The 14455-nt window shown below is 46.0% G+C and overlaps 1 protein-coding gene across 1 annotated transcript in view; it reads left to right on the forward strand.

Annotated features, from left to right (window-relative positions):
• Nucleotides 1-578: 578 nt before the first annotated feature.
• Nucleotides 579-14455, forward strand: part of RRAGD (Ras related GTP binding D) — a 39498-nt gene continuing 25621 nt past the window's right edge. The window contains exon 1 of the mRNA XM_026511821.4: nt 579-990. Within this exon, the coding sequence (XP_026367606.1) occupies nt 855-990 (136 nt within the window). The 5' untranslated portion in view covers nt 579-854. The remainder of the gene's footprint in view (nt 991-14455) is intronic.

The following is a 14455-nucleotide window of genomic DNA, read 5'->3' on the forward strand; positions in this document are numbered from 1 at the left end:
CTGCAGTGCATTTCTCCGAGTTTCTTCTCAGGGAGCTTCAGTAGCCATGAGGTGTCCTAGGCACACTGCTCTGGGTGGGGGCCTGGGCGCAGTAGTGTTGGGGGACGGGGGTGGGGTGGGGGAAGCAGCCCACTTGGGACTGGAGCCCTCCCCAGGATTGAAAGCCGGAGAAGGCCACCCAAGCAAGGTAGGGTGTGTGTGTTGGAGGTGGGTGGGGGATACGTTCTCAGGTTGTGCAGGCCCCCAGCTCGCCGGCCTGTGCGGGTACCACGTGCAGGAGGCGCGCGTAGGGGCCCCTGGCGCGCAGCCGCGGTGGGTGACTGCGCAGCGTCCCAGGGCCCGCGGTACCGGGCGTGTGCCACTGTGAGCTTCTGGTTAGGTGGAGGGCTCCCGCCGCCCTGCCCCCCGCCCCTCCCCCCCTCCTTCCCCCAGTGTGTGTGCGCGGCCTCGGCCCAGCGCCCCGCCGAGCGGTGCTGGAGCCCGGGAAAGCGCGCGCGCGCGCGCCCGCCCGCCCGTGCGTGTGTGTGTGTATGTGTGTGTGTGTGACAGTGTGTGTCAGGTGACTTGGGTCACGCAGTCTCTCTCTCCCTCCTCGGGGAGGAACTGCCGCGCTCCGGCTGACTCCTCCGCCGGCAGGCGGGCGGGGCGGGGAAGGGGGCTCCGGGCGCGGTGGGAACCGCGAGACCCAGACCTGGACGCCGGCCGCCACGAGGGGTGCGCGGCCCTGCCTCCGCGGGCTCCTGCGAACCTCCAGGCAAAACCCCAATTCAGAAATAGGCTACGAGCGGCAGGGGAAGAGGTTTGGCCCCCACCAGGGACCCCCGCCGCCCCCGGGACGGCCGGCCGTGGGAGCGATGAGCCAGGTGCTGGGGAAGCCGCAGCCAGAGGACGAGGACGACGACGAGGAGGATGAGCTGGTGGGGCTAGCGGACTACGCGGACGGGCCCGACTCTTCGGACGCCGACCCGGACAGCGGGGCGGAGGAGGGAGGTGAGCGCGGGGTCCCCCGCCCGGCCCCACGCCCCGCGCGTCCTCAGCCGGCACCATATCCCTTCCCTCTGTGTCTTCCAGTCCCCCGCCCGACCAGGCGCGCGGGCCACCGACTTGGAGGGGATCCAAGAGAGCGGAGTTGAGGGGTGGGAGTGGGGAGGGGCGCCAGAAGAGCGACCACGGGCTGCAAAATGGGGGATCCCGGGTGCGGGCGGTGGAGGGGGGCCCCGATCCGTGGAGAGAGGAGAGAGGAAGCGTAAGGGCAGGAGGAACGTACCCTCTCTGGCCCCTTCCAGGGCTAGTACATCCCCTACCCCTCACCCGGAGCTCTCCACTGGGTCTGGGGGTTGGGAATGGGAGGGGACCGCCTGGCGCGCCCTGGGACCTCTCCCTGAATGCTGCTGTCGAAGCCTGGTCAGATGTCGTGGCTAAAAAAGGCAGCCGGCGGCAGCGTGACTGGCAGGGTCGTCGGCAGCTGCGGGTGTCAGTCTTACCCCGTGTCGCCGCGGGAGGGGTCCTTAGGCTGCACGGGTTGCGGCGTCGGGGGCACCCGTGGAGCCGCGGGTGGGGGGGGGGGGTGCGCGCGTAAGTGATGTGGAAGTCGCCGAGTGGCTGCGGGTTTCCCGGGATCCAGGCAAATACAGTTGTTAGGACACCTTATCTCTGCTCAGTGTCACCACCTGGGCATGGCAGTGCCTGCCCCGGAGTGAGCACGGGGCGGGGGAATACATTGTCTCTCAGAAGCAAACTCTGTTTCCTGTTTAAGAAGTGGGATTTAGCGATTGTTCGGCTTGTGGGGGGCTCCTGCATTTAATTTAATTAAGGCCTAAGAAAGTTGAGAGTTTTTTAGGATTCCAGAAAGGTTCATCTTTTTTTGTTTGCCTCCAAAGCAAGGGAAAAGTACTCTATGGTAAGGTCACTTGAAAAGGTCAATAGAATGAAGCTGTTAAACATAACATCTAGATGAAGCTGTAGGCTTCCTAGAGAAAGAACTAACTTCTAAAAATTTCACTTTGAAGAAATTGTGGGAGGGGTAAAACTACCTTTGTGACTGTTGATTTGGAAGAACTTTTATTGAAAATTCATTGAACTTATTTTAAAATTCCTATTCAGAGCCTTTCTGTGGAGGACAATTTCCATTATTTTATGTATGGCAGGTGCTACTTTCAATTAATCAGAAAGGGAAGAAAGTTTACTAAACCTTGCGTCTGATAGATGAGAAAGAAGCTAAGTCACACTTTTTCATAGTGTCCTGTCTCCAGAGAGAATTTGTGCTAATTCCCCATTTGCTTAAATTGGTGTGTGCACCTGTGTGCTTCTCTCTTCTGCACTCTCCATAATTGGTCCCACAGTTGAGCACGTGGCCACGTTTTTGTCGATAAAGGCTTCCAACCCTTTTGTTGGAGTCTCTAGGGCTACTTTTGGTAATTAAATTGTTCAGTCGCTTTGTTATTATTCAAATTGCTTTCGGTAGCTCCTTCTAGATTCTTAGAAGACTCCAGAGATTCAGAATCGGGATGTATTTGGAAGATATTCGAAATGGTAGACACACAATAGGGCGCATGTGTGATCCTCTTAAAAAAAGAAAGAAAAGAGACTATATCTGGGAAGAAAAGCCCTGTAATTCGATATTGTTCTGGGGACCTGAGACGTTCCATGGAAAGTAAAGGACCTGCCTGTTATTTATTCTGCAGTTCTTTAAGGGGGCACTTTTAAAATTTGATTTGAGGACTTGAAATGAAAGTAAAGCTTTGCCTGAGGGGTGGGATTTCCTGAACAAAGGGCTTCCCCAGAGCCTGGTCTTGAATGCTCCCCACTGCTCCTAACCTAAAGGCAAACTCGTCTGTAACTGATGCTTTTCATTACTTTAGTAATAAAATCATCGCTCGTGAGTTCTTGGGATCAACCTGGAATCTTTCTATAAAAGCACTGAGTATATTTTCGTGGTAAGAGGAGCGACAAATGATTATTTGCTCCTGCAAACAAACCTGAAGCTGGGTCTTTCTCCCCTGGGCCTGCTGTAGGTAGGTGGTCTGGTCTCAGAAGACTTCCTCTATTATCTCAGGTTCCTGTTCTTTCCATTCATCCCTGGCTTTGATTTTGGGGTTTAGGCCTGAATGTGGAATCTCTTATCAGAGCATTCACTTTTTAGAATGGCGGATAGGCTCCTCAGTCAGCAGTTCTAGCAACAACTGTCCCTGACAGTGTCATGCCAACTGATACGATCCTGGGGAGTTGAGATGAGGGTTGAGGCCAGGAGTTGTGACTCTCATTCCTGGGACCTCAAGTGCTACCAAAGGTCATCTCAATTTCTAATGGGCCCTGGGCACATGTTGCACTAGCATCCTGTGTTATTTTTGGTAAAATTTATATTTACCTACTCTCAAATGTAAGAAAAGGAATGTGGAGGGAAAGGAACTTTTTTACTCTGAGGAAAGATGTAGATATGGTACATTTTGAACCACGAACAAAGCATTTCTCTAATGCACTCCCTTTACCCGTTACCTTCCTAATGAACTTCATGTGTTGCCTTTGCTGAGTGGAGACCTGGGGCTTTTTCCATGAGGTTCAGAAATCTATCCTGGCAGGTGGGATGCGGGACTGACTAGCATCACCAGGTAAGTTGCAAAGCAGTTTATCAGAAACTGTGCAAAAGAAGGTAGATTGAAAGTGGATAGTGTGAATTTCATTTCCCTTAGTCTAGAAGGAACCTCTGATCTTATTTTTAAGCTGAGGGCCATGTAAGTTTTACCACAATGTGCAAAATTTGAAAACTTAGTGCAGCTAAGGTGAAACTTAAATTGCACTTCTCTGGCTTGCACTCCAAATTTTATTCATGAATAGCTGGAGTGTTCTCTGGAACTTCAGTCCTGTTAAGGACAGAGTTGGGCACCTCTCAACGCCCCCCTTTGAAAGTAGTTGATCAGATATAAGGTGAGTCTCACCTTCAACCTCCTCACTCCAGATAAAACTCCAGAGAGTGGAGGCAATAAATAAGCCATTAAAAACAGTTGCAGCAAATATAATGATTGTTTTTAGACATATGGAATTTAAACCTTTAATAAATTACTGTGCTTTAAAAACTGCAATAACAAGGAAAGCAATTAAAAGATCATATGGGATGCCTGAGTGGCTCAGTTGGTTAAGCGTCTGCCTTCGGCCCAGGTCATGATCTGGAGGGGGGCGGGGTCCTGGGATCCAGCCCCATGGCGGGCTCCCTGCTCAGCAGGGAGTCTGCTTCTCCATCTGCCCCTCGCCCCACTCGTGCACTCATGCTCTCTCTCTCTCTCTCAAATAAATAAATACTTTTAAATAAAAAAATAAAAGATCATATTTAATCAGAAAGTGAAATTGTTTTTTCCCAAATTCCCTCCCAAGTTTTAGGGGAAACTTGGCTAAGCTGCTCATCCACAGTCCAGCTGAGGTGCGTCTTGTTTCCATAGCAGCCTGTGAACTCTCTTAGGGTCTGAGGAAGTGACAGTTCAGGCGGTTACTGGAGGCACAAAAAATCGACGGTCAGCAGGTGATACTTCCCTGATGGGTGTAAATGCAGTGAAACCACCGGTTTGCATCTATTAATCATGAGTGTCAGCTTCTTTTTTTATTCTTAAAGTAATTTAAAAATTATTAGTGAATTCATCCTCTCATAGTTGAGAGTAAGTAGAGATAATTGTTCTTCTGATAGGGACACTGTGGCTCAGAGGTGCTAGGACTTTTCTGCAGCTACAACATGAGCTAAACCTGAGCAAGGTTTAGGAGAGGGTCAAGTTCATGGATATGTAAATCCCTTTCCTTGTAATTCTGCCTTGCCCAAAAAGAGTTGGGTTGGCTACAGCCCTGGCTACGCCTAATCTCTTCGGTTTCCCTCTGGCCCTGGAAATACAGAGATACAGAAGAGTTGGAATAGATGAAATACAGAATACTTAAATATGATGTGACCAAAGTCACACCTTCAGCACAATGCTTGTTTAAATACATATGGCACCGGCGCCTGTGAGTGAGAGGGGAGGGGCAGAGGGAGAGGGGGAGAGAGTCTTAAGCAGACTCCACACGGAGCCAGACACAGGTCTTGATCTCAAGACCCCGAGATCACAACCTGAGGCTAAACTAGGGGTCGGACGGGGTTGGATGCTCAACCAGCTGTAGCACCCAAGTGCCCCAAGAGCATGTGCTTATATTAGATATTTTGTAAACATGTTTCAGTGATTCAGGGTGTCAGAGAATCTTCATTCTATACTTCTACCAGAAATGTCCCCTATTTTCGTATCAGAACAGACATAGGGTAGTCTGATGGGAAAAAAAGAAGCAGAAACTAAGTTCTGGAGTTCTGGATAAGGGATGTAGTTCTGAGTTTGAAAGATCATCTTTGTCAGTCCTCAGTTGGCTGTGTGTCTCTGTTTACCCTCTGTTTCAATCAGGCCCCCGGCCCCATAGCTGTTGATGGTGACATAATTTCACTTCATACCACAGCCACTTCTTTCCTGCTCATTTTTCTCACTTTTCTTCTCTACTTCCTTTATTCGTCCTTACCTTTTTTTTTTTTTTTTTAACCTTCTCTGTTCTTCCTCTTCTGGGAAAGCTTTCAATCTGTCTTGTAAGAGTGGCTTTCCCTGGTTCTGCTGTGACAAATGGGTTTTTCACTCCTGGCCTAAATCGTGCAGGATGGTGTCGACTTTCTCCTCTTGAGGACCTTTGGGCGAGACTCCGACTCAGTTTCTTAGTGCGTAAGGTAGAGGACCACAGAAAACCAACCTGGATCACTCTCAAAGCGTTAAAAAAAAAGTTCACAAGAACGCTTTCCCCTTCTTGCAGGAGCATTAGTAAATGAGAACACATTAGAAATGTTACTGAATATATATGTTAAGGAAATATTCATATATGGAATTTTTTTAGTGACCTGCCAGTGTAATGTGAAAGGATTTCATAGAGAAAGATTTGGTCTTCACATATAAATAAAAACCACTTTCAAAAACTTTTATGCCTTTGAAAATATATGTTCTGTTTGCATTTAATTCTCCTTACTAAGTAGTTGATCAAATGGACATTGAATCTTTATGATTTTTGCATATTCTTTTTTTTAATTTCTGCATATTCTCTTATTAATGGCATTATTCATATATTTAATTCCCACTTAGGATGGAATTTCTCCCTGAGCTCCTGGGTCTTTTTTAAAAATTATTATTATTAAATAGGCTCTACACCCAATGTGGGACTTGAACTCATGACCCTGAGATCAAGAGTGGCATGGTCCACCAACTGAGCCAGCCATTCACCCCTGAGCTCTCCTGGGTCTTGAATGTATAAGAAGTTCCATTGATCAGAATTGTAAAGGATGGCAGATAATGTTGCAAATAGAAACAAACCAGAGGCCTCTCCCTAAAAGCATTAGTAAACAGAAACTTAAGCCTTTGATGACCCCACAGGATACTAATAGCAAAGAAGTTCTAACTTTCCCTTAAGACCGTGTGAGCTTCTCATTGTAGCCACATTCCACAAAAGGCCCTCTCATTACATAGGCGTGGTCTGGGGTAAAAAAAGAAAGAAGGGGGTGCACATGTATACACAGACTGATAGATAAGGACTCATGGGCCAGGGGCCATGTATGGGGTTACACAGCTGGTACATGGCAGAGCTGGGACTTGAACCCCAGTTTGTCACTTTCCCAGTACTATTTAAAGCATTCCACCTGCCATCACTTTGCCACCATGTTTTCCTAATTTTTCATTAAATCTTTGTTTCATTTTCCCATTTTGGACCCGTTCAAAGGTGTCACCTCTTGGAGAACATTCCTTAATTAGAATAGTTCTCAATTGTATAATATTTCAGAATTTATGAAGTGCGTTTTTTATGATGTCTCATTTTCCCCTGAGAGACCACATGAGCTTAAGAAGGTAAGGCCAACCCTGTTGGAACTGTGTCAGGCCTTTCGTTCCCATTTTCCTGATTTCTGGTTCCTTCTCTGTGGCGAACATTACCAACCCACAGATCAGCCAGGTGTGGCCCCTCGGCAGTCACATACATTTACAGGACTATTGGTTTTTGACAGGGATCTGCCAGTTACTGATGAAGTCATTAGCCTCCAGGTCTGGTTGCATGGCCCCTCCTCATAATGCTGTTCCTGGGGTAATTGAATTTCCCTAGGATTTCCCGCAGTCTAGTTACAAAGCCAGGCTGTTTGGAAAATTGGGGTGCTGACAGGACCAGTGCAAGATAGGTGAGGTATGTTCAGTGTCCCTGACTGCAGTCGATAAACTACCTAGGCGGAAAGCTCAGACTCTTGATACTCAAGTGCTGATCTGGGCCAATGTCAGACTGGAAGTTTCTTTTTAAAGCTTCAGTTAATTTAGATTCAGATTCTGCTTAGTCACTTTCATTCAATTAGCCCGACCAACAAACATCTACTGAGTGTTTATTGTAGTAAGCGCCAAGGCCTCGGTTCTTGCACCTGTAAAGGATACAGGTTACCCACTGGAGGGTTAGAGGTGACCCTCTGTGCTATGCAGGTGGTCAGGACATGAGAACCGCTGGGTGATAAGAGGTTGGAGCGGGTTGGTTTGAGCTGTGTCACGGTGGCCAAGGCTAAAACCTCTCAAAAATTCCCTCACCCTCAGGCAACAAGATTAGGGGAAAAACCAGCAGCTGAGGCATGGATGGCCTGAGCGACCTACATTCCCACTTCAGACCTGTCTGTGACCTCATGTTACTGTTCTTCCCAGGCCCCGGATCCTTTTCTCACCTGAGCGGCAGGCGGACAGGCACCCCAGACTTCACAACTTCAAATACAGTTCAGCCTCTTTCCCTTTACCATCTTTGTGAATGCGCCGTTGTTAGCTTGGTCTGACAGGTTGGGAACTTCTTTCTCCCTTGTCGTCTGTGTCCAGGGGATCACTAAATACTATTCAGTCAACTTGAACTGGTCGCAAATCTGTGCCTTCTGACCATTTCTGTGGTCCGTGCCTTAGTTCTTAGTTCTTTCATTTCTCATTTGTGAGAATAACCTAACTGCTGTCAGGGGAGCAAAAACTTTTCCTCTATTCTGTTAGGTTCTGAATTGGGAGCCTGCAAATTAAACTGACAAAAGATGGATTCACAAGAGAAAACCAGATTTAATTATGTACTAATGTATGAGAGTTCACAGAAAGTGCAACGTAGGTGTTTAGAGGGGCCTGGCTGGCTCAGTTGGGAGAGCGTGTGACTCTTGATCTCATGTTGAGAGTAGAGATCGCTTAAATAAATAAATAAACTTTAAAAAAGAAGGTGTGTAGAATTCTGGCCGTATTACTATCTTAATAGAGGATGGGGAGGGGCACAGGGGCAGTTCTGGGACAATGAGTGACTTCTTGGAAGGGAGTTGGGGAAAGGGCATTTATGGAAAAACAAATGACTTTTTGGAAAGATAAACGGGCCCACAGGAGAACAGATGGGAGATAGGATAGTTTGGGGACCACGTCTGCTTGGGTGTGGTGCCAACTCTTCTATCTGAGTCTTCACCAAGAGAAGATTAGAGTTGCTTCCAGGAAGGAGATTTATGGCAATTGAGTTCTTTTGGGAGGCTTTGCTTTAGGCAAATAAGGGATTTCAGGGACTTCAGTATCTTTAGCTCAGTATAATTTTTATGGCACAGTGGCTTATTCTAGACCCCTTCACTATCTCCACACCAACCCCCCGCCAGGGGGTCTGTTTCTGGAGTGAACCTCTTGAAGTGTAAATCTGATCATGTTAGTCTCCTCTTAAAATCCTTAGTGATTTCCTCATGGCTTTCAAAGTAAAATCCAGACTTCCCAGCATCTCATTCATGAGGCAGCGGAATCTAGCAGTGGTTGACAAAATATTTCTGGCCGTGGTCCACAATAAAAAATGTGTTTATGTTGTGAACCAGCACCACCTATGTCTAAGTAGACTTGAAAAAGTTTCACTAGAGGTTTATACCCTTATTATGCATGATGTACTCCGGTATTTCCCAGTCTCTTCTTTTGTCTTTGTTGCAGTTTTTGTTTGCCGTGGAGGTGACAGACTTCTCTGTCAACGAACCTATTCAAAGATATTTATTGGACTCATGCCACATGCTTTGTAATTTGCTTCTGTATATTTGGGACAGACAATAAACAAGTAAACAGACAGGAAGACAAATGTATAAAGTAAAAAGACAGTTTTGTATAGTGATAAGTACTATTTTTTTAGAGATTTGTTTATTTATTTATTTGAAAGAGAGAGAGAGGCAGAGTGAGCGGGAGGAGGGGCAGAGGGAGAGAATCTCAAGCTCACTCCCTGCTCATCGAGGAGCCCACATGTTGTGCTGGATCTCGTGACCCTGAGATCATGACCTGAGCCGAAATCAAGAGTTGGTGGCTTAACCGACTGAGCCACCCAAGCCCCACCCCAGTGATAAGTACTATTAAGACACAGGGTTATCAAGAACTGATGGGGTCCCCTTCAGCGGAGAGGAGATAAAATTGCTTCTGGGCTGAGTGGGAAGAAAGCTAGGGGAAGCCTATCAGGTGGAGGGAGGGACACGTCCAGACCCCGGGGGTGAGAAACCGGAATGCCAGTGTGGTTACAGGATAGGGAACCAGTGGGGAAGATGAACCCGGCACGGGATGAGAGGGAAGTCCATGTAGGGCCTTTTGCGGAAAGAAGGTGTTTGGATTTTATTCGAAATGCTGTGGGAAGGAAGTCACTGGGCAGGGTGCAGCCTTTCCTTGCCTTTAAACGACATTCCTTAAACTGCGGGAAAGCCAGAATCTCTTTCTGGCACGACCTTTCCTCATTCATCTCTTTCATGCCTCCTTTTCTTTAAGACTCAGATATTTCTCCAGGGAGTCCTCTCTCTGAGCCCATAACACCTCCGTAACAGGACACTGTAATTGTCAGTTTTTCTTGTCTGCTTTCTCCTCTAATCACTAAGGAATGAATCTTTCCTTTGTGTCTGCAGCCCCTGGCTCAGCCCCGGCTCACACTTGGCAGAGAATCAGGGAACCTTTATGAAACTGAACAAACTGCCCTCTGGTAAATTTCACCTCTCCCAGCAACTTCCTCCACACCCGCTGACACGTTTAAAGGGCCCTCCCTGGGAGTCCATCTCCAGTCCCAAATCCTGTAGTTCCTTCTTGATCTTTTTTTAAAAAAAAATAAGTATTAGCCCTTATACTGCAGCTCTCGTCCTTCATTCTCTTCCTTTCACCTTTCTCAGGATGTTCTTGAGTGAACGGTGATGCACAGGGAAAGTTTAGTGGAGAGAGCCAGCTGGCCAGGAGGCCAAGAGTTTGGGTGCTGCATTTCCTGGTATGCGCTCCCTGCTCTCACTCCCAGAGGGGGATGAGAGCCTCTGGGAAGCCCCACAGGGTTTGGAAGCAGAGATACTTGAGGGGAGGTGGGAGAGGATTAGAAGAGAGATTTAAAAAAATATATATACATGATCTATATTAGACCCTAGAGGCCCATCGTGCTTGAGAACAATGGCAAATTAATTTTTTCTTTATTTTGTTTATTTTCTAAAGTAATCTTTACTCCCACCGTGGGGCTCGAACTCATGATCCCAAGATCAAGAGTCATGTGCTCCACTGACTGAGGCAGCCAGGGGCCCCCGAAGGAGGGATTTTTGTCAGCAGTCCTCTGTGATATAAGAAACCTCTCCTGGGCAATAGCAGTGGTCAACAAAGTGTTTTTGACTGTGGTTCACATAACAAATACGTTTATATTGTGAACCAGCACCATACACGTCTAAGGGAATCTAAGAGTTTCACTAGCGGTATGTGCTCTTATTATGCATGATGTACTCTGGTATTTCCTAGTCTCTTCTGTTTTCATTGTTGCAGTTTTTGTTGAATGCCATCTGATTGTTGGCTAAGACTCTAGGCGAGGACTCTACCACATACTAGCCCTGTGACCTTGGGCATGTTCCTCTCCCCAGATTCCTCAGGTGCAAAACAGACCTGTACCTCCTCATGGCCGGGGAATGGGGGGTGTTGGGGGGGGGAGGGGGTAAAAGTTTGCAGAAATGTCTAGCCAGGTATCTGGCATGTGTCCATACAAGCTAAATGTAAAATGCATCTGCGTGGGCCTGAGGGGTCTCCACAGAGTTGATGGTACCCTCACTGATCTGGCCCACCATTGCCCAGCAGTTTACCATTGGTGGCCTGTGCTTGAATTTGGCAGGGAGAAGGAAATACTTCCAACACTGTGTGTGTATGTTGTAGTGGCATGTGCATCTCGCTTCCCAGCCAGTCTGTGTATATAAACGTGTGTACACCACCTCCTCTCCACACGGTGACCTTCCATCACCTCCCACTCTCCCCAGGAGGTGGAGGTCCATCCTCCAAGGCACCAGCATGGGTGGTCATGCCACATAGACACTTGCAGACCCTAATGAAGATAAGTTAAAATCTGCACTGATGCCCAGCGTATAAATTGGGAAGAAATAAAAACATGTATAAACACTTCAGTATTTTTGTGCTTGTACATAATTTAATGTGGACTTTTGCTTTCTTTGATTGGATTGAGTGTTGCACAGCAGAAACAGAATGCATAGACTTTTGGATGGGCCAGCCCTCAGTTTGAATGTTAACTTGATCTTCCCCGAGCTTGAAATTTCTTTACCTGAAATGGAGAGATAATACTATGTATTCCTGAAAGAGTTGAATGGGATGAAGTGTGGAGAGTGCCCAGCACAGTACTTGGCATATGGAAGGTACCTTCATATATGGTTGCTGAGTTTTCATTGTATGCATATTTACCTGTTCTATGAAAGGCATGGTGCCTTTGCCTACCTTTGGTCTCTGCTCTTCTTAGAGAGCCTCCTTCGCCCCACCCCCATCAACCCCATCCAAATCCTGCACTGCTTTGTCTGCATTCATAACCCTTGTAATGCACTGAGCTCCTTCCTACTACCCGTGGGCATTTCTTCCCTACTCTTTGCATTGATCTAACACTAGCTGTTTGTGAAGCAATAATAGAACAACTATAGCTCTTGAGGTTTTCATTTTTGTCCTTGAGAATACATTAAAATTTTTTTTATTTTTATTTACTTTTAAATTTTTGTTTAAAGATTTTGTTTATGTATTTGACAGAGAGAAAGAGAGGGAGAGAGCACAAGCAGGGGGAGTGGCAGGTAGAGGGAGAGGGAGAAGCAGGCTCCCCACTGAGCAAGGAGCCCTATGCGGGGCTTGATCCTAGGACCCTGAGATCATGACCCAAGCCGAAGACAGAGGTTTAACTGAGTCACCCAGGCACCCCAAGAATACATTTTTATTTATTTTTTTAATTATTTTTAAGGATTTTATTTATTTATTTGACAGAGAGAGAGAGAGAGAGCCAGAGAGCACAAGTGGAGGGAATGGCAGAGGGAGAGGGAGAAGCAGGCTCCGCACTGAGCAGGGAGCCCGATGTGGGACTCGATCCCAGGACCCTGGGATCCCAAGCCAATCTGAGCCGAAGACAGACACTCAACCATCTGAGCCACCCAGGTGTCGCCCTGAGAATACATTTTTTAAAAGAGCTGTATTGAGGGGCACCTGGGTGGCTCAGTCAGTTAAGCCACCAACTCTTGGTTTTGGCTCAGATCATGATCTCAGGGTCCTGGGATCGAGCCCTGTGTCAGGCTCCATGCTCAGTGGGGTCTGCTTGAGGATTTCTCTCCCTCTCCATCTGCCCCTTATCCCTCTTGCACACTCCCTGTCTAAACCAATCAATCAACCAATTGATCTTTTTTTTAAAAAAGTTGTACTGAGATATAATTGACATAAAATTAGTCACACCTATTTCATAATGTACACCTGTGAAACCGTGTACACCTGTGAAACCACCACCGTAACCAAGAACGTATCCATCGCCCCCAAAAGTTTTCTTTATACCCCTTTGAGGTTGTTCCCTCTGACCCCTTTTCACTACCTCGTCCATTTCCCAGGCAACCACTGATCTGCTACTTGTCACTATAGATGAGTTTACAGTTCTTAGAACTTTATGTCAATAGAATCTTTATGTAATAGAACTGGCTTCTTTCACTCAGCATAATCCTTTTGATATTCATCCATGTTATATGTGTCAACAGTTTATTTCTTTTTATTGCTGAGATGCACCACAATTTATCCATTCACCTGCTGATGGACATTTGGGTTGTTAACAGTCTTTGACTATTACAAATAAAATTGCTAGGAGCCTTTGTGTGCAAGTATGGACACATACTTTCATTTCTTTTAGGTAAATATGTAACTGCGGAATGGCTGGGATAATATAATACATGTTTAACTTCTTAAGAAACCACCAAGCTGCTTTCCAACATGGCTGTACCATTTTACGTTTCCACTAGCAGTGTATGGGGGTTCTGCTGCCTCCACATCCTCATCAACGCTTGTTGCTGTCGGTCCTTCAGTTTAGCCTTCTTACTGTGTCTGCGATAGTATCTCCTTGTGGTTTTGATTTAATTTCCTGGATGACTGATGATGTGCTGAGCATCTTTTCTTGTGTGAGTCTGCCTTCCATAAGTTCTCTTCGGCGAATTGTCTGTTCAAACCTTTTGCTCTCCCACCCTTTCAAAAATTGAAGTTTGTTTTCTTATTAATGAGTTTTTAGAATTCCTTACATGTTCCAGATACAAATCCTTTAACAGCTGTATGATTTGCAGGTATTTTCTTTTAATCTGTGGCTTTCCTTTTTTAAATTATTATTATCTTAATGGTGTCATCTGAAGAGAAGTTTTTATTTTAATAAAGTCCAATTTATCAATATTGGGTGTTATATCTAAGAGATCTTTGCCTAACCCAAGGTCATAAATATTTTCTCCTAGAAGTTGCATAGTTTTAGGTTTAAAATTAGGCCTATGATCAATTTTGAGCTAATTTTTGTATATGGTGTGAGATGTGGATTGAAATTCGTTTTTTGGTTTTTTGGGGTTTTTTTTTGTTGTTGTTCTTTTGTTTGTTTGTTTTTTGCATATAGATATCCAGTTGTTTTAGCACCATTTGGTAAAAATGACTATCATTTCTCCATGGAATTGGCTTTTCATCTTTGTCAAAACTCAGTTGTCCTTGTATATGTGGGTTTATTTCTGGACTCCTTATTCTATTCCAATGATCTATTTGTCTATCTTTGTGCGCATACCACATTACCTAGACTGGATTTTAAGTTTCTTCAAGATAGGAACCATGTTTTGCATATCTTTTTGTCCAACCAACCTTATCAGTCTGCTACTTTGAGTACCTATATTTATTGTATTGAAAAAACAGAAACTTTACAACAACCACTGTAACAAGAAAATGTGGAGTTGAAATCACAATTTTAAGAGTATTTAATGTTTTGTTTTGTTTTTTTTTAAAGATTTTATTTATTTATTCGACAGAGATAGAGACAGCCAGCGAGAGAGGGAACACAAGCAGGGGGAGTGGGAGAGGAAGAAGCAGGCTCACAGCAGAGGAGCCTGACGTGGGGCTCGATCCCACAAAGCTGGGATCACGCCCTGAGCCGAAGGCAG

The sequence above is a fragment of the Ursus arctos genome, unplaced genomic scaffold (assembly GCF_023065955.2).
Source record: "Ursus arctos isolate Adak ecotype North America unplaced genomic scaffold, UrsArc2.0 scaffold_13, whole genome shotgun sequence".
NCBI lineage: Eukaryota > Metazoa > Chordata > Mammalia > Carnivora > Ursidae > Ursus > Ursus arctos.